This window comes from Diceros bicornis, chromosome 37, assembly GCF_020826845.1.
Source record: "Diceros bicornis minor isolate mBicDic1 chromosome 37, mDicBic1.mat.cur, whole genome shotgun sequence".
Lineage (NCBI taxonomy): Eukaryota > Metazoa > Chordata > Mammalia > Perissodactyla > Rhinocerotidae > Diceros > Diceros bicornis.
The window spans coordinates 2881774-2902774 of record NC_080776.1 but is presented as its reverse complement, the minus strand read 5'-3'; the positions used below and the strand labels follow the sequence as shown (position 1 = coordinate 2902774).

The 21001-nt window shown below is 34.6% G+C and overlaps 1 protein-coding gene across 2 annotated transcripts in view; it reads left to right on the top strand.

The window, feature by feature from the left end:
* Positions 1–21001, top strand: part of ERBB4 (erb-b2 receptor tyrosine kinase 4) — a 1098037-nt gene that overhangs the window by 846486 nt on the left and 230550 nt on the right. For both annotated transcript variants that reach the window (XM_058532926.1, XM_058532927.1), the window contains exon 17: positions 19656–19788. In XM_058532926.1, the coding sequence (XP_058388909.1) occupies positions 19656–19788 (133 nt within the window). The remainder of the gene's footprint in view (positions 1–19655; positions 19789–21001) is intronic.

Here is a 21001-nt window from a genome sequence, read left to right as displayed (position 1 = left end):
TTTTCTTATTACCTCAGCACATTCCCTAACTAATCATTCTTTCATAAACATACAATTATTTCTCCATACTATGTATGGAGGCAGGAGCTAATTAACAGAGAGCACTTTGATTGACCAACGAAATTTCTCACAGTGATTTCATTCTCCACTCCCATCAGCCCTCAAACCCAAAGTGATATAATTTCCTTGTAATTTCACAGTAACTTGTACTAAAGAATGAATGATGAGGAAAGGGAGACCCACCTCTAATAAACTCTGAATGCTTGTAGCCATTGCAATTTTTATGGCATTCTGTTCCTCTGCCCAGAGGAAAGCATTCCATATGCTTGAGTCATTTATGGAATAATTATAGTTACTTTCAGTAGAGTAAAAATAAAACAATAACAAAACCTCTTACCATAAAAAGTATACTTGCTCGGGGAGAAAAAAATTCTTTTTGTAATGAACAAAGCAAAATCTATTTCCAAAGATACTTCTTTCTTGAACCTCTGGACCCCAAATCCTAGAGTTCAAATCCCAAGTTCAAATCCCAGAGTGAATAGCTAAATTGTTCTTACACATCAAGAAAGAAAGGACCAATGGGAAAGTCTAAACACCAGTTCTTATTTCTTTCCCGGAATAGTGTTGCTTTTTCCAAAATCTTCTCAAATTTAGCTAGGAGCTTGTTTTTGCCGTTCTTAAAAAAAAAAAAAAAAATCCTAATACATATCTATCAGGTGTGCTACATTATCACATTTAATTTTCATGATAGGCATATAAAAATAGTTATCACCATTCCCATTTTACAAATAGGAAACAGGTTCAGAATAATTAAGCAATTTACAAAAAATTTACAAAGATCTGAGCTCGAGTGTGTCTGATTGACTATAAGACCACATTTCTTCCTTTCTACCAGGCTGGTTCCCAAGTGGAAGAACAGTTACAAGCTATTTCCATGATGAGGATGATTGAAGATTTTACAGCCTATTCAAACAATTTTACCCATTGTCTTTCCTTTAGTCCTAATATCCTACCTTTTACCTATTCAGCCTTTCTCCAATGAACAAGGTTTTACAATGCTTGTTCTCACATGACGTATTTTAGCCTAATAATACATCCAGCATTGCTCGGTCAGCATAGAGCAATTCTTCTCATGATCTAAGCATATGCTCCTGTATAATGATCACATAATGTAAATATATTTTTACATTTTTTTAATAATAATATATCAGTGACTAATCTAAGACATTTATGAATAAACATAGGCTCAGTTTATTTTTTATCTTTTCTAAAGTGGCAGTTATTTATAAATTCTGGTAAAACCATGGTGGTTCCATATGAAAACCACTTCCATCAGATATGACACTAATTTCTTTAATGCTACCACCATCAGACTCACTTATCAAATGTGGGAATAAGAATCCAAACCTCATGGACACTCAGCAAAAAATAACAAACAATGGAGTGCTGGGCTTTGGCAGTTTTCTCTCTAGGTTTTCCTCCCCAGTTCAGATTTAGGATTTGTGAGATGGGGTGAAGTTAATTGAGAGCAATGAGTTCAGGTGGTAGAATACGAATCCTAGGTTGTGTATCATTTGGTTCTGTTTGATAAGGTGAAAAGTGATTTCTGCTCAGAAAAATTCCTGCCACTGTTGATACAATCAGACATACCATATTTTATTTACTTTTTAAAGGATAAAACAAAAAAACACACTCTTCTGTATTTGCTACTTTTACAATAATTATCCAGTAAATATTCATTTTATTTACTGCGTCAGGCATTGTGCTAAGGAACTGCAGAGAGAATGGAGAAAATAATTAACATAATCCTTAATATCATGAAATTTATGGTACAGTGAAGAGAAAAACATTATTCAATATCAGTTTGTAATTGTATATTTGCATGATTATTTACTATGAGAAAACTTGTAAGTGGATTGGAGGGTGTGGGGTGGAGAGGAAAAGACAAATTTAACAGGTGATATCTGAGTTTTTGGCCTGAGTAAGTAGGTGAAGGGTGATAAACTGAGATGGAGAAGACTCAGAAGGAAGTGGAACAAATGTTATGGGGAATAAAAATTCTGTTGTGGTCATGCTAAGCTTGAGATGTTTATTTGATATCTGAGTGAAGATTTTGCATGGGCAGATATAAGAGTCTGGAGTTCAAGGGAGGGATCACAATCATCCGTCATATTTAGATCCATAACATTGGATGAGATTCCACAGGCAGAAAGTGCAGATGGAAAAGCAAACTGAGGAATGAGCCTTAGGAGACTCCATCATTTAAAGGGCAGAAGAGAGGAGAAGGATATAATGTAGCAGAGTGAGACGGAGGTGGGGGAGTAGGAGGAAAACCAGGGAAGAATGAGTCCTATAAGCCAAGTGAAGACATTGTTCCTAGAGGAGGGGAGTGAGACCGTGGCTAGTGCCCAGAGGGAAGCAGTATTGACTACTTTATTTGACAAGATAGAGGTTATGGCTGAAACGTGAAAAGATAGGAGCAGTTCCCTTGAAGTGGTGGGGAGAAAATAGGTGAAGAACTGAAGTGAGTTAAGAAAGGACGGGAGAAGACAGAAATGGAGACAGCTTGTACAGAGAAAGGTTTTGAGGTGTTTGCTGCAGAGGGAGGAGAACGTGGAATCAAGGGAAGGTTATTTTTTGTTTATTTTGCTTAAGTTGGGAAATATTATAACACATTTGTAAGCTAATGCAAATGATTCAAAAGAGTTATTTTGACAATCCTAGTGATGTTAAATGGGAAATTTAATGTACAGATGTGGAGGTCTCTCCATATACAGACGTGCAGTGAAAGTAAATAGGAAACGTGGAAATACAGAGAGCCAAATGCTGATATCTTTTGAGAAATTTACATGTGAAGGAAAGAAACAGGGACATATTTATAGAGGAAATAATATCAAGAGAAAGATGTTTTGAAGATGGATGAAGTTTGAGTCTGTTTCGGAAGACCTTGTAGACAGTGAAAATTTGGAAACACGAGAGAGAGTAGAGATTATCAATCATAAATTTCCTAAAAAAGGTGGAATAATTAAGAGGCAAAGGAAATATGAAAGGATTAGACATGGAGAATAAAAGACCTCCCTCTTCACTTTTTTATCAGGAGAATAAATAGAGGATGCAGAAAAATGCAGATAGATGAATAGACAAAGGCTCAGGGAGTTTCCGTTTAATGTTCTATCTTCTCTCTGAAGTTGTAGATGAAGTCATCTTGCCAAAAAGGAGGCGGGTATGTTTTAGTGTGTGCATGTGTGAAGGGAGTGATGGTCTGGGATATTAAATTCAAATATAAACTGTGCTAATTTTTACATTTAAAATATTTCTGAAACTAATTCACAAATCATCAATAATTTGCAATGTGTTACTTTACTTGTATCCAACTGGAGGTCACACTATTTTATCTTTGCATGGAGAATAACAGGTTGTGGTTTGCTATCAATGATTCTGGACTCATTAAATTAGAATACTGTTAAATATTTAATCAGAATCTAACAGCATCCTGTATGCGTTCTGAGAAATTAACAGATTTCAATACCTGTCGTGATAATTGCAAAATGCTGATATATAACAATTGCTCCAAATTACACCATTACTACAAACATCAGCAATTGTGCAATTGTGCAGGTACAGAACATTAGTATATCAGAAAATCATACTGAAAAACCTTTCCTATTTCATTTTTTTCCAATGCTCTCAGGTAAGGAATTATAATGAACAATCCCTTACAAATGAAGTTTCTTTGGCTTCTGATTGTACTGATGTAACTAAATTTATTCTCAAGCAATGGTTCTTGCCTTAGCAATTTGTGCCCTATGCTTGCTTTTCATATCTAAAGCAAGTAAAGGTAGAATTCACCATCCTGATGCTTAAAGCTCGCCAGTCATAATTTAAGTATTTCTTTTCCTTTTTTCTTCTTCTTCTTCTTTTTTTTAATATTTATTTTTTGTTTGAGGAAGATTGGCCCTGTGCTAACATCTGTTGCCAATCTTCCTCTTTTTCTTTCCTTTTTCTCCCCAAAGCCGAAGTACATAGTTTTATGTCCTAATTGTAGGTCCTGCTAGCTCTTCTATGTTGGACACTGCCTCAGCATGGCTTGATAAGCGGTGAGTAGGTAGGTCTAGGCCCAGGATCCGAACTGGCTAACCCCAGGCCACTGAAGTGGAATATGCAAACTTAACCTCTACGCCACCGGGCCGGGCCCTTCTTGTTTTTTTTGAAAATTATTCTCTTATTAAAGAGAATAATTTATTTTTTTGTGAGGAGATCAGCCCTGTGCTAACATCTGCCAATCCTCCTCTTTTTTCAGCTGAGGAAGACTGGCCCTGGGCTAACATCCGTGCCCATCTTCCTCCGCTTTATATGGGACACCGCCACAGCATGGCCTGACAAGTGGTGCATTGGTGCATGCCCGGGATCTGAACCGGTGAACCCCGGGCCGCCGCAGCGGAGCGCGCACACTTAACCGCTTGCGCCACCGTGCTGGCCCCCAATATATTTTAAAATGAAATTTAAAATTACAAAAGTAATACATGCTCAGTGTATTAAATACAGACGTATGTGCATATATGGGTATGTTTATTTTCCCACACGTTTATCCTTATACTAACAGACATATGCAATAATAAAGTTTTTTGTTTGTTTACAGAACTGGGAACATGCTCCACACATTATTCAGCAACTTGCTTTACTCACTTAGTACATTATGGACAGCCTTGTAGATCAATAGCTATAACCATTTTTTTTTTATGGTTGCATTGCCTTTTCTAGCATTAATGTACCACCTATCTCCTACTGAAAGGTAGTCAGACGGTCCCTAATTTTGTCTTTTATAAATTAGAAAATAACATATACATGTGTCTATCTGGCATTATAAACACTATGTTTGGCTAGATATCAATTAAAATACATGGAAAATATTCAATTTTATCATTCAAATTTGCTAATCATTTTCAAAAATCAAATAGGCAACACATTAAAAATTATAGAATTAAAAACATATGAGTTACAGTCATTCTGTTTATATATATGTTTATAATTATATATATATAATTTTATAAGAAATCATTTTTTATAGCTATCTAAAATTAGATAAGTCTCATCAAAGTATGGCTGAAAGTTTTTCACCAAAAGTTGCCAAGGACTGCATGATTCAGAATTTTTTTCTAATGACTTTATTGTTTTCTTTATGGTGCCGTCAATCATGCTATAGAGAGGACTTGATGGATAAAGAAGTTTAATTCACTTTCTTTCAATGTGAAGTTTTGAGTTGGATTTAAGCAATCCTAGATGGACAGATATACAGATGGATCTCTAATAGTTCAACAATTCATAGTATGAATTTGATGCTAGATAGTTTTGAAACAATTAATAAATAAAACTTAAAAAATAACTTAATGAGTCATGGCAATGCCTAAATCTTTTTATAAAATACTAAGTCTGATTGCTTTGAAGGGCTTCTCTCTCTCTTTTCTCTCTTTCTCACTTTCTGTTAATTACTAAGACATCATTACCTGATAATAAGGAATAACTGGCATGAATTTTACAGGTTGGTGCCCGTTGCATATCATCTTAAATTTACAGTTGTGTTCTTTAGATTTCTTTTTGTTTATTTTTTACTATTTTGCCAATAGCTAAAGTAGTAATGTACTCGGTAGTCCCACATGTACCCAAGAAGAGATGATAGTGTTCACCAGCAACTAACTCAGTGCCAGCAAGTGAAGTCAGGGCCTATTAACTGCTATCTCTTGTTCTCCTCTCTATTTGCCCTAAGAAAAACTGAAATTTTGCATGAACTCAGCTGGTGTGATTATACGTAAAGGTAAGCCATTTGTCTAGGTAATATCCCAGGTGGAAAAATAAAGATATGTAATTTGAAAAATTGAAAGACTGAGAAAAAGTTTGTAGATATGCGTCAGTCAGGAAATTTTAAAGGAATTAGTATGTCTATTCCATACTACTTTTAGATTATTTCCTTAATGACCATTTACAAAACAAAGAAATTTTAAAATATCCTCTCCTAGATATCCAAAGCAATACATACCATTAAATATGGCCGAATGTTAATAGTATACATAATTTCAATAATAGAAAAATAATAAACACAGAACAGATTGAAAAATTAATATTCTAGCTAGGAAGAGAATCTGGTTCATGTAGAGATGTTTTTTTTTTTCCTTGGTAGTAATGATTTCTTTTGCATGTAAATGAAATGGTTTCAGGCAAAGTATAAAGCTGTCTTGCTATTATATTATTTCTACATTGTTTGAATTGACTTAGGTTCAAATATTTTTTCTTTGTTTACATTATCTGGTGGCTCTAAATCTGTATTGAGAACATCTGCAGAATCATAACATCTTCTAAGCAATCGCTTTAGAAAAAAATGGGTTTCCCCATAATTAGTAATGTGTTCTAATTAGGGATTGGGGCTTTATATAAGTTTAAAAAGGAGTTAAATTGCTAAACCTTGTTATTAATGCTTTAAAATGTGTTTTGTGAATTTGGTCACAATAAACCTCCCCTTAGAAACAAAAGCGATCCATTCTACGTTAAAAACATTATTTAAAGTGGTGTACAGTGACCAAACATCTTTGAAAGAGGTTTGTTTGTCTTTCCTCCAAGTCCTCTGTGGAGTGTTTTAAAAGAGAATAGACAGAAACACCCTAACCCTCTCTTTTTTTTCCCTTTGGGTTACTTCCAATCTACCATGGACCCAGAAATTAGAAAAATTAGATATTTGTGTTTTGCCAAGTTAATGCTAATGAAGAACTGTTTTTTCCTGTTCTCTTTATTGATCTTCCAGTACAATATTTTCTTGAGATTCCTAAGTTAGGAAAACATTTTACTATTTTTGAACTTTATTACTATTTGAAAACAGATGACAATGAACATGTTGTCTGTTATATGTAAATTCCACAATTCAGAAACTGCATCCTTGAGGAAGCTTTACAATTTTCTACTAAGTGTTACTTGTAAATGTAAAGGGCACCTCTCCTCCCCCAATAAAAGTGTTCAGTGGAGACTGATGTAGGTTAAGCCAGTGAATTAGCAAGAGACTGTGATAACTAAGCAGACATAGATAATAGGAGCACCGGGGTTATTAACTGTTATCAGAAAGGGAAAGGCCATTGGTTCGTCTTTAGATTTAAATATCTGATTTTCTTGAGATAACGCATTTGACAGGTCAATGCAAGAAAAGAAGGAAACCTGCGACAATCTGGACATACTTCCTTTATCAGTTAGGACCTTACTTGGTACAAGTAAAATAAATCCTGATATTAGTGGCTTCAGCAAATAGTTTTATGTGTTATTCTTTAAATACAGAAGTCTAGAAGTGAGGGAACTGTTGCCATTGGCTCCATGGATGGGTAACATCAGGGCCAGAATCTACATCATTTTCTTGTCGTTCTGGTTTGGTAGCAAGATGGCTGCTGTAGCTCTAAGCCTTACATCCCAGGACAGAGGTGGAGGGACAGGCTGCATGGGCTGTGCCCGTCCTTTCCCAGAATTCCTCTAGCCGACTTTTGCCTTCCTCTCATTGGCCAGAAATTTGTGTTCTATTTACACCAAGATGCTGAGAGACTGGGGAAGTTATTTAGCTATTTTAAAATCACTAGATTAGAAGGTGTTAGGGAGCAGGGGATTAGGAACGACAGGGGTTGGTCAACCAGCGACTGTGACACAGTGTGGTGGGGGTGAGAGGTGAACTATCTACAACAGGCAAACAAGAATAACAGCTGGTCTGAGGATTAGTTTCACTGCTCTTAGGAGAAAAAATTATTTTACCAGTTATTTTGAAATCAGGAACAAGCAAATATTAAATGTGTATCAGCTTCAATTCAGAGAAGCATTAAATAAATAACTCCTCTCATTTTGTTTTCATTAGAAATGTTTTAGAATTATGCTTTTGTTAAGTTTAAAAATATATGGGAAGCTCTGAAATTATTGAAATATTTATGCGTTTTTAAGGGTTGATTTAAGATAAAAAGTACGTAAATATTTATAGAATTAAACTATTCATTCAGTTATTTATTCATGTAACAATTATTTATTTAGTGCTTCTTTTCATGAGACAATAAACTAGCCTCCAAAGAAATGTAAAGACGTCTGTGACAATTCCAGCACATAAAGGACTTATATTTGTGCTTTTAAAGATAGAAATGCCGTTATTTTTTAGAAATGCCAGTATGTACATATGGCTATTTCCCTCCATAAAGTTTTTTGAAATTTATACATTGAGTTGCTTAAAATGGCAACTTTATTCTAGAACTCCTAAATTAAACTAGAAGTCAGCAAATGCCGTGGGATATGTTAGAAGTAAATGTTATAGATTAGAAATAAAAGAATACTGGCCCTCAAAGGGATAGATTGTATCTAAGGACAGAGGAAAGGAGTGATAAGAGGTAAGAATCTGATTATGTGTTCGTCAGATTTTTGCTAGCTTAAATAGATGTGGAATGTGAAAGAAAATGAAAAGATAAAATTGCCATTTGCCAAAATAGGAGAGACTCAGGGAGGAGCAGGCAATACTTTTTGGGAGGAGACGGGGTGTTGGAATGAAAGGTTATTTTGGAATTGCTACGGCTGAGATATTAGATATCTAAGTGGAGACATCAAGTAGGCGATTGAATATATAGAAATTCAGCAGAGAGGTCTGGACTGAAGATAAAAATTTGCTTATCATTACATACATAGAGTGGTGGATAATACACATCTAGCGAGTAAATGTAAGAGAAGAAATCCAACGATTAAGTCCTGGGACCCTCCTATATTTATCCGTCAAGGAGATGAGGAGGAAGCAGCAGAAGGGACTATAAAGGACTCACCAGCTAAAGGAGAAACTAGAGAAAGTGGTGTGATGGAACTCAGGGGGAGACAGTGTTTTAAGAAAGGCAAAGCCATCAGTCCTATGAAATGTTACTAAGTGATTGGTTAAGATTAGTTCTAAGAAATGACTGTTTTGGGGGAATCTCTGTACTGTTTCCCATAGTAGCTGCACTAGTTTACATTCCTATACACCTGAAATTTATATAATGTTATAAACCAATGTCACCTCAATACAATTAAATAAATTACTAAAAAAGAAATGACTGCTTGATTTGACGATAAGGAAACCATTGGTGACCTTGACAAGAGCCGATACAGTGGAGAGGTAGAGAATAAAAATGCGATGGGAATTAGTTCAGTGGTCAAAACAGTGTAAGTAAAATGAGCAATTACAGACAACTATTTAGAAGATAAATGCAAAGAACATATTTTTCTATTTTAGGAACTGTTCCAAATAATAAAAAGTCTCATCAAGTGGAATAAATGCATTTTTCTTAAATATACTATTACCTAAAATATTCCATATGCTCTTTGATTCATTTAATACTAATTATGGAGAATCTTCCTAGAGAATGTTATTAGGAGGTATAGAGTAATAAAAAAATAGAAATAATGGTCCCTAGACTCACATGGCTTATAATCTACCTGGAAATAAAAAAGAATCCAAGAGAGAATAATTATAAATAACTACATCAAGTTTAGTCTGGGAATGTATAAAAGAGACGCACATGCTAAGGAGAGACACTCTTGTAAATATGAGAGCAAAATGGGATGAACCGGGTCACAGAGATGGCAATAAAATTTAGGCCATTTGTTAGCACTTAGTACTTTATATCTGGAACATAATGTTGTTCCTATGAAAATTACCAAATCATAAAAAAAATATGAAGTGGCCTCTTTCAGAACAGTTATGTTTAACTATCCTTTTCAATTAAAGAACTTTTTTTAAGTTTTAATATTGAATGCCGAACTTTAAATTCTCCATAAAGGGGATGCCATTAGGGCTCAAAGCTAACAAGGAGATCCAGGTAGGCTTACTAAGCATCTGGCTCCAAGCTGTGCTACCCAAGGTGAGCAGCAGCTCCATGTGCAACAGTATGAAGAGGATTTCTAAATGAATTAAATATTCTGGAAGCGTGTCATGCTTGCAAATGATTGGTCTCAAAAGGTCAATGAAAACGTAAGAACAGAAACAGATTGAAACAGTAGAAGTTGCCTTAATGAGAGAAATCAAACCACCTAATATAGTCTTTCAGAAAAATAAAAGGGAAAAAGGAAAAAAGAAACGAAAAATAGCCCTTGAAACATCTTCTTCCTCCTTTGCATTTTTAGCACTCCCCAGAGGAAAAAATAAAATATAGGATAAGTCCAAAGGGAATGACATTATTTTATCCGTGGCTCTCTTTAATTAAAAATATGAAGCTAGTAATAAAATCAGCACAGGTATATCTTGAAATTAGAGGAGCAAGTGTACACAGAAACCTGAAAACAGATAAGAATAGTGACAATATACCTGTCTACCCTTCAGCACCTCAACTCCACAGATCCAAAAGAAGTCAATGCCTCTCCCTTGCAAGTGCTGTCTTTCTCCTGATTTTCTCATGTCCGTAAACGGCATCATCAGCCTTTCAATCACCCAGGCATGGGAGTGCAGCCATCTTTGACTCCTCCTTTGTCCCTCGTCACCATTGTTTACACTTTTTGTCACTTCTGCTGCTGTAATACTTTTCTATCTTGTTCTCCATACTTCCCTCGTCTGTCCCTCATTGCCATTGATGAAGACAATTAAAATAGTCAGCTAACTAGTTTCCTTGAAAACATCTTCTATTCCTGGCTTATCTATCCTACAACTTTCTACCAAGGTAATCTTCCCAATATAGTCTTATAATCATATTTCAATGGAAACAGAAAAGGCTTTGGAGGAAAACATGCCAAGATTCAAACCTTGACTGCCTGCTTCGAGTGCTTATGACCTTGGGCAAGATACATAACCTACCGCAGATTCATCCTACATAAATAATTATGTTGGAAGAAATATTTGACATAACATATAAAAAACCTGGTAAAAGCAGCTTTGTTCTTTAATCCTGCAAGAAATGTTCAATGATCCTACGTAGATGTCCAAAGTCCTGGCATTTTCCCTGCAACTGTACCTGCTTCTCAGTCTCTTCCCATCTCATGTCGTTGAAATCTTAAGAATTCTTGAAGGATGCTAGCTCCCCCATGAACACTTGGAGGTTCCCTGAGAGGAGAGCATGGCTACCAGCAGGGCAAAATAAAGGAGAAAACATACCATCTGGATCAAAAGGAGTGATGTTTCTTAGGAACGACACTTCCTTATCCCCTATGTGTAAGCATTACATAAAAAAAAGTTTTTAGTCTAAGGCAAGTATTGGGGCATCTAAAAAACATACTAAAGACAAATTCAAAGATGCTTTATATACAAAGTTGTATATAAAGAGAACGAGTCAAACTATTACTTAAAAATTAGTTTGTGAATCCTCTGAAAATGGGACTGCTTAAATCTGTATTATGTAATTGTGCCCAATAAACATGACACAAATGTACGGCTTAATGCTTTGATAGATAAAGATAGACGCAATTTGCCAATAGGATGCAATCTCTGTTAGTAATACAGTTTCTGAGATTACAGTGCTTAACATGGAGATTTTGAGGGGAAGAGAAATTGTAACATATGGGAACAAGGAGGGTGTCAACAATGATTTATCCCTCCCCTGCTTTTCTTCATAGAGCAATGTTTATGTCATATTTTCTGTTCTGTTATGAAACTAAAAAATTTCTTAGCATGTTCAACAATTTTTGTAGGTAACATAATTGATATTGTATGAGTGTTATCCTCAATTTTCAACCCTTTGACATATTGCTTCAGATTAACATGTCCGTGTAACAAATAGGTAATAGGATGGAGTGGTACTTAGTGTATGGTATGTTTTGCAATTAAATGTTTACAATGTTTTATTTGTGGCATTAAGCATATTTATATATTCTATCTATATAAATCATGATAAAAGTGCCCTACTAATATAGACATTGATGATATTATGTAATGGGTATAAACCATGAAAAAAATATCTGAGCACCAAAAATTCATTGAGCTCTTAAAAAGATATGGTAAAAGAAAAGATCTTTCTGGTCTAATTCCCTTTTAACACTTTATTTGTAGAAATTCATAGGTATTTGTCAATTATACCTCAAGAAAGCTGAAAGAGAAAAAGAAATTCATAGGTGTAAAATTCATAGGTAGATTATATATATTCTCAGGGTGGTCTCCTTAGCTATGAGAATTTTTGCCAGAAAAATCAAGTGTACAATTTTGTATACTTTCCCCAAAAATTGTAACAAACACACAAAAACTCATTGATAGTTGTAAACATTGCCTGTAAAGAGAAGGAAGGGATTATCATGAAACTATTAGGAATTTTTCTCAGAAGCTAATCCTAGAGATAAAATAATCCAGATGATGTGTATATATTGGTTTAACGGTAAGATCTCTACTGAAATACTGTGTAACACTGTGTTATTGAATAGTATGTAACATTCACATATTGAAAAATATCAGGAAAAAAGGTTTACCCTAACACATAAAGACATGGCAAGAAACATTCAAATATGCTTAGGAGGTGGGAGAGCATATTGTGATTCATTCACTTCAGCACTTATACTTCTGGTCATATTTAAGATGTGATAGAAGAATCCTGAATCCTAATCAAAGACTAGAGACATGCTGTAACACCCTAGGTCTCATCAAATAAAAGCTGTAACTGTCAACTGCTGTCCACCTCTGAGTCTGACCCAGATCACTTTCATTTGCTCAAAAAGAAAAGACGTGTCATATTTATAGAGCAGGTGGAATTCTGGGTCAGAATAAGCACTACTTGCAGGAGAAAAAAACCCTGTTAATGTGGCTCTCCTTGCCCTAGGCAGTAACCCTTAAAATGTCTTCTGGAGAATTTCAATGTTTCCTAGTGTTTCAAGGTCTCTTGTTTAAAATCTGAACCGCTTTGGGGAAGACTGAACAGAGCATCCACGTGGTAGGCACTGTCACTAGAATGATAGATATTGCTTGTCTTTGCCTTTCTTAAAGGCAATTCGGGTTTTTTAAGTTAAAAAAAAATCCTCTTAACTGTTTTCTCACTGAGAAAACAAAATGAGGCTAAATGAAGAATAATGTCACTTATAAACTTCAACAAGGGCATAAAGGATGTAATAAACTTAAACCACAATGAACATAGCAATGCAGATAAAATGATAGTCCAGTGAGAATTACAATAGTCAGATATAACTAAATATCAAATCAAAGAGTCTATTAGAACCCCTAAATAAATTTATGTGCATCTTGTATTCTCTACTATCGAACATAGATATTAAAGAAAAATGTGATGAATTATATTTATCTACCCAAAAAAAAACAATTCTAATGAATCATCTTTAGAAGGAAAGACAACATAATGTAGCTGAAAAGTTAATGGATTTGAGATTCCATGTAAATGAGATTCCATGTAAAATATTAACATTACTATTTATGTTTAACCTTATTTAGGTTTCTTAACTTTTCTCAGAGTCTGTTTCCTTGTATTTAACATGACAGTTATAAGATCTACACTGCATAGTTATTGTGAAAATATACAATGTATGCGGAAAGAAATTTCTAATTAAAAATATATAAATAGGACCGGCCCCGTGGCTTAGCGGTTGCGTGCACGTGCTCCGCTGCTGGCGGCCCAGGTTCAGATCCTGGGCGAGCACCAACGCACCGCTTCTCCGGCCATGCTGAGGCCACGACCCACATACAGCAACTAGAAGGATGTGCAGCTATGACATACAACTATCTGCTGGGGCTTTGGGGGAAAAATAAATAATAAATAAAAATTTAAAAATATATATATATACAAATGTTGTTAGAATGGAAAGTCTATAGTCAATCTATTTAAATTATTTGAATTTAAGGGACCAAGTAAATCTCTATTTACCTCTATGAAAGGGAATGTTTTCTATATTGAGATAGAAAGTCTTTGACATTTTCATTTCTATCAGATTATTTCCCACTGAATATGAAGTGAATTGTTAGCAACAATATCTGTGTGATAAAACCCATGAGTACCTGATGGCAGTCAAATCTGGTGTTCCTCTTATTTGAGCAGAACTTTTGCTATGTTTAAACTGCTTAATAAATAATTAATAAAATATTGAAAATGTTCTTAGTTCCAAAATTGTATTCCTTATCTCAGTCAGCAACTAACTCTAAGAATTTTCTTTCAAAAAAGAGTCATCATGTTTTTTTGATGAACTGTATTTTTCTTATAGCAAGAGCAAATTAGGAACCATGGAGTACATTGCTGAGGGTATATTTAGCCTCTGCTTCATGATAGTCTCAGGCTTTTGTCTGACGGCCACTGTAAGGTTTTCAGAAGGAAGACAGAGTACAGAATGATAGCCACTGTGATCTCATTATATTTTTAGAAGACAATATAAGATTAAGGGAATCATCACATCTTACTAATTTATGAAACTAATTATGAAACATTATGAAACATCTGTTTAAGTTACATATAAGTTTATCACAGGCAGTAATTAATTTGCCTTCCCAACAGGTAAAATTTGCTAATATTAAGACACTCCCGTATGAAGGTACATGTGTGTGTGCATTATATGTAAAGACTTGTTAGCTCGAGGTATCCTAGATTCTCTAAATTGGGCTAAAGGTAGGATAAACATTTGATTTATTGCTCACATAAGGGGGCTTTTGAGAGTGAATGGGGTACTACTGATACTCACACTGGAGCAAACTGAGACTGTCCTGGGCAAAGCGAGGCATACGATTCTTCAGTGCTTAAAGGTGTCTGATTTAATGATAGTAACTAGGCAGGACCTAGACGCAAATTCATCAGATCTCAGAAATTTAAGAAAGACTAGGTAGTTCCCTGCTATGTTTATTTTTTATTACCTTAGGTGAAGAATGTCTTTATCTGTATTTATCCTGGGTTATTTGAAACAGGCACCACACTCACAACTAGTTAGAGGCAGACACATGATTAAAATTCACGTTGGTCTGACTCCAGAACATCTTGCCAGCCCAGTATGCTCCTACAAGGAAAAATCATGCAGATTTGAAAGGTAAACACAAACTAGTAATGTTAGAGACACTATTTTACCATGTTGCTTAAAGTTTGTTTTACACACATGCCCTGTTAAAATTATCTGACTAGCCTGTTGTTTTTGTTTGTTTTTATGTCCTGTGTAAATTAAAAAGAAACATTCACTTTAACCTTTAGTGCCTATAGATAAACAGTGAAGCAGCTCTCAGTCTGAGCCAACGAATCCTGAAGACTTGTCTTCAAATTGTTTAACTTAGAAGTTTCTAAAAGTGGAGCTCTCTGATTTAACATCAATACTCATAGATGCAAATTATACCATCAGTATGTTATAGGATTCAGGTTGCTTCCTTTTTCTTTAATTGAAAACTATTCTGTATTCAAGAAATGAAGAAAAATATACCTATACTATAAATTTAAAATCCTTTTATTTGGTGAAATACCTCTAAAAGAATCTCATAGATTTAGCATTCTTTGCAATGATTATATTCGTCAAAATACCAGTTTTACCAAGTTTACAATTTTAAAGAAAGTAGCACTGTACATTTTTAGTAGGATAGCCTGCCCTTGACGTTAAATGGAAAATGGTATAACAGAATAGTTTTAGAACCTTGAGTTTTAATTATAAATTATATTGACTTTACTACATTTTGTTTGTGATCTAATATATGGAAGGAAGCAGATCAATGATGGAAAATATTTGGATGTTTATAAAATCAGGTTCCATGTAGTCTCTCACATTTTATGTTCCCCAGTGAGGAATAGCATGGTTCAAATATAACAATGAATGATAAAAATGTATCTTATTATATAAGTAATATAGTTTTGGGAGACAGTACACTTTTACATATAACTGTTTTAGACAAGTAATTGCATTCAAGGCAATAGAATATAATACATTGCATCATCTCTGAACCTCTAAATGAAATTGTGAAAACCAAATTATATGCTTTTAAGTAAATTAGCCAAGTTCATTTGTGATTCAGGATCCTTATTATAGTAGTTTCTGTGAGTAGTGGGAGGATATCAGTTTCATTATACTATTTTCAAATTACAGAATAAATTATTAATTGATTGCATCCTTTTAGTCTAAGCTTGGACTTGGCAATTGAGGTGTTCTTATCTTTTATACCTTTGGCTTCCCAATCATTTTTAATGTACAGACAAATGACAACAAGCAAACAATACTCCTGTTACAGATCAGAGATTATAGAGTATTCTAGGTTCCTTTGTGTTTGACCCTTATGGTCTCATTACTTGTGTCATGTTTCAGCCTCTTAGATGTTCCTCTGACTTACATGTAAGAGGAAACACTGTCTTTCAGAAATATAGCTTAGTTGGCAATAGCCAGTGTTAGGCTTAGGCTGGATATACAGCAATTTAAAGAAGCAACTTAAGCAACTACATCCTCTTTATCCAAAGGGTCCTCATAAAAAGTGAAGCATTAACAATCAGCAAAAAGTGGGGAGATATTCTACACCTACAAATATTATCAAAATTGGGGGGAGTAGGAAATATGGAAGTAGTATTAACTTTTCAATTTAGCTTGGTTTTATGAAACGTAACATTAACTGTAAGAAACACAGTAGTAATTAAATCTCAGACACATTAAACTATAATGAATAGAAAATATATGCAGAAGTATTTAGATTGTAACAGTGGACAGAGAACTGCAAAATGAAATCTTAATTGAAAAAATACGAAGTAAACTTTCAAAAAACCAAAAGAAAACAAGGCTATTATTATAAAACTAAAATTTTAGACAATTACTTGTTTTTTCATAGATTTAATAAACTTTTATTTCAAAAGAAAAATAAATACATTGTAGAAAATGCCCCACTGGTAAAAATACAAAAATAAGAGCACCATAGTCATCCTATCCAGAAACAACTACTGTTTAGTGTCTTATTGTATATGACTGCAGATTTTTTACACACATGCACACACGTGTGTGAGCTTTTCCCTCATTGAAAGCCTAGTCTTTCATAACCCAATCATTTCAATTTCTAATCCATGTCTTTCCATGGCAGTAAATTTTCATCTCGTCTACTACCTAACCCATATTCAAACTTCTTAAGTCATCTCAAAAATACCTGTACAGCTGGTTTGTCCAGACTAGGATCCAATCCAGGACTGCATTTCACATCTGGTTGTTATGACTATTAAGTCTTTTTAATCTAGGCCACTATCGTTTTTCATGATCTTCACTAATTAAAGAGAACATTCGAGTTGTCTTCTAGAATGTTCCCCCTTATCGATTTGACTGGTTGCTTCCTCATAGTTGATGGTTTGTTTCCAAGAGTAAATTCTGCTGAAATATGAAGAATTTGGCCTCTTGAAATGCCCAACGAAATATTTATGTGTGATTTTTAGGTGCAGAAACTCTGGCTCTTTACTTCTTCAGGTTGTTTGTACCTCTACCATTTCTGCAGAGTGGTAGGGGAAGAAAAAAAGTCAAGAAATACAAATCAACCAAGGAAGTGCTGTGGGAAATATCGAAAGTAAATGCACACTAGAAAAATGTAGAAATTACTGTCTATTGAGTTTTTGAATGTTTTCTTTCAATTACCATGACCAACCTAAGTAGTAATGACATGACAATGGATATCTGCTTGAATTAGATGAAAAGAATAGAGACAGGGGTCTTATTTTGTTACATTGGAAGTGATCCTTCTTAAAATAAAAAGAATAAATAAACACCCCCCTCCCACACAAAATATAGCATTTTCTTTTAATTTACAGCAAAAGTGATATATATTTTCATAAATACATACCACTTATTCTTTTGCAAAATAGATAAGCAGAGACAGTTTAGAGTTTGGTTCAAATCCACAATTAACAAAATGTTGGACACAGTTCTCAATCATACGTAAATCCTTTGCAATAAAAAATTGGGCTGAGGAAACAAAAATACAAGCCTTTTTATAGTAGTGGCTTTTCAGGGAAATTTTAGGCTGAATTGAGTTGAAAATTATGCCTTGCATTGAAAACTTAAAATGTTTTCTGAAATACATATTTAACTGGTACACTCAAAAATGTGATCTTACACACACAAAATACATCACAATGATGAGTGTGTGTCCATACTATACTTTAATTTTCTCAGCATAGATTTTTATATCTTTAGAAAATTCCATTTAGAAAAATCTAGTTGAATTACAACAACATTTCAGTATGCTATAGTGCTTTTAGCTGTCAGGAAAAAAATTTTAGGTGAACTGCTTTATAAGGTTTTTCTGCAGTTTTATATGACAATGTAACAGTCATAATGTTTAAAAGACATGACTTCATTTATAGAAGTTACACAGATTTTTTGCAAGAGCTCTTTAAAATTTTAAAAATTTATTTAGGATCATCTGCCGTCATTATTTCTGATCTGCCTTTGAGCGAAAGTTTATTTTGCAAGAGCAAGTAATTTTTTTCTAAAGAATGTAGCTCTATAGAGTAGATTCTTCAGAACATAGGAATGTAAGGTATAAAATACTTTACTATGGAAAGCATAAACATTCAGGGAATTCTTTTTTAGTTTTGATATCTATTATGGCTTCATGGTCAAATATGTATTAGGTAATGCCTATCTGTTTTACTCCGGGCTATTTGCCATGGCATACAAAATTAATATATTTCAGGGGTCAGACCACAGAAAGCTCATAGATACTACTCTACTCTAAAACAAGAAGTTAAGACCATAAATATTACTTTTCAAGCAAAGAAAAAATTTATCTTGGAAAACAATAAGTGATCAGTTTCAAAATTATATCTTAGCTAGCAAAATATTAGAGAAACATTTTAAGAATAAAAATCTTCAGTCAGTCTCTTCCTAAGCCCTTTTTGGTACTATTTACACCTTTTTATTTGGTACTTAATGCGTAGACCCTCTCTATGAGTATATGATGCTTAGACACAGTTTTGATAATATTTACTCCTGTTATCATAACTCTGAAAACCTGTCTGAACTAATTCTTAATCTTTCTCCTGCCCCTTATTCTGTCAAATTTGCCCTTGTCAGAGTCTAAAATAGCACCCGTGTCAATATGTTTCTCTTGTTGGTACTCTCGTACTTCGGAGGTGTGGGGTTCATATGTCTCCAGACAGCTCACTGTTGCTTTGGAGCAGTGGTTCTCAACTGGGGGTGATTTTGGCAGACACTTGGCAATGTCTAGAAACACTGTAATGACTGGAGGATGGAGGTGCTACTGGCACCTAGTGGATGGAGGCCGAGGATGCTGCTAAACTTTCTAAAATGCGTAGGACAATCCTCTACATCAAGCCCAAAATGTCAATAGTGCCACTGTTGATATAGCCTGCTTTAGAGAAAATGTTAAAAATAATATTATACACCACAACAATATAATTAATGTGTATTTTCCATTTATTTATAGATAAAAGTAAAATTAACACAATTTAAAATTCTCCTGTATCAACATTTTGACATGTTTTTCACTGCGTTACCAAGTTTTACATTTTTCCATCAAACGGCATGTTGTGGCTGCTCATCTCCAAAGATTAGTTGAATGTGCATGTTTTATTATTAAAATCCAAAACAAAACAAAGACAACTACCGTTTTTACCGTGAGAAAAGTTTTGTTCCAGCTCTAATGCGTTTTTCTTTGCGTTAATTCTAGCTGACTAGATTTGTGATGTGTGGATAACATACCACTGCTCTTTGTCTTCCTCCGTCTTTTCTCCCTTCACACTTGTTCTTTATCCCATTCTGGTTGGTAGGACTCCGCTAATTGCAGCCGGAGTCATCGGCGGGCTCTTCATCATGGTCATCGTGGCTCTAACGTTTGCAGTTTACGTTAGAAGGAAGAGCATCAAAAAGAAAAGAGCCTTAAGAAGATTCCTGGAAACAGAGGTGAGATTTGTTTCTTCTCTTCATGTTTAGGGATTTCATTAGGTTTAAAAGCTTTAGATGATACTCAGTTTCTTAATCCAGGTGAAAGTTCTGTTCCATTTCCCGCTGAGGGTTTGTATTTCACAGTGTGCTATACAAAGTTGATGAAAAATCAGAGTATATAGTAAAAGTAGTCAAGGCAGTTTCATGGCTTAAAGAGGGTAGATAGCAAGGTCGAGGAAATGATAGTACTGGGGAAGAGACAGATCAGAGGGGGCACAGATCTCCCCCTCGTTTGGGGGAGGGGTCCCATTAGCAAGCTCTAGGATTTCTCAGTAGCCGCAGAACTAGAAAATATCTGGGTAGAGGATATCTCAGTAACAGAACTAGAAAAATGTTAGAAAGAGACAGAATTTTTCTGTTTCAAAATAAAGCCAGATAGGCAAGCAATTTATGCTTTAATTAGGGCCATTAAATTGGTAGCCAATGATCTCATTATACCAACAGTGAAACACAGCTACAAGATAAAGCTCCATGTTGTAATCAGGGAGACCTTACCACACAGTTTATGAAATGCATTTAATATTATGCATGTTAGTTGTTGTGAATATGTAAATTACCCATAAATTATTATAATTTCTTTTATATTGCCACACTGAGTTCTCTAGCACGCAAGCTGATAGTTTTCGCTTGTACTGGTTACAGGGCAAAAACAATTACAAAAGACTATGCATTACCAGATCCTTCTCAATTCGCATCTTACCTCTTTCTCAAACTACACACATTCGTGCCTGTCTGAACAACTCAGAGCAATTCTCTTCTGAGTTTTCCCTAGATTTGTTTTCTTCCTCATTGACACGACAGTTGGACTTTTCCTCTTAGCATTGTCGGGGATGGGAATATTCATTCATAAATTTTGCACACTGATAATGAACTAAATTTTAGCTCTTTTCCTCCAGAAGTTAAAACTGGATAGGAGAATCATGTGACAGTTTTAGGAAGCTACTTTGCAGTTATATATAGGAAAATACTTTCTAAGAATTGGAGTTATCTGACATTAGAATGGACTGTATCATCAATGGACATGTTCCAGCATAAAATAGGTAGTCAATTATATTCATGGGAAGACATAGTATTAATTCCTACTTTAGCTAGACATTTATGGAAGATCAACTTGATCACTTTCAACCCTGCACATATGAATAAAAGTGGGGACACTGCACGTGCTGTGCAT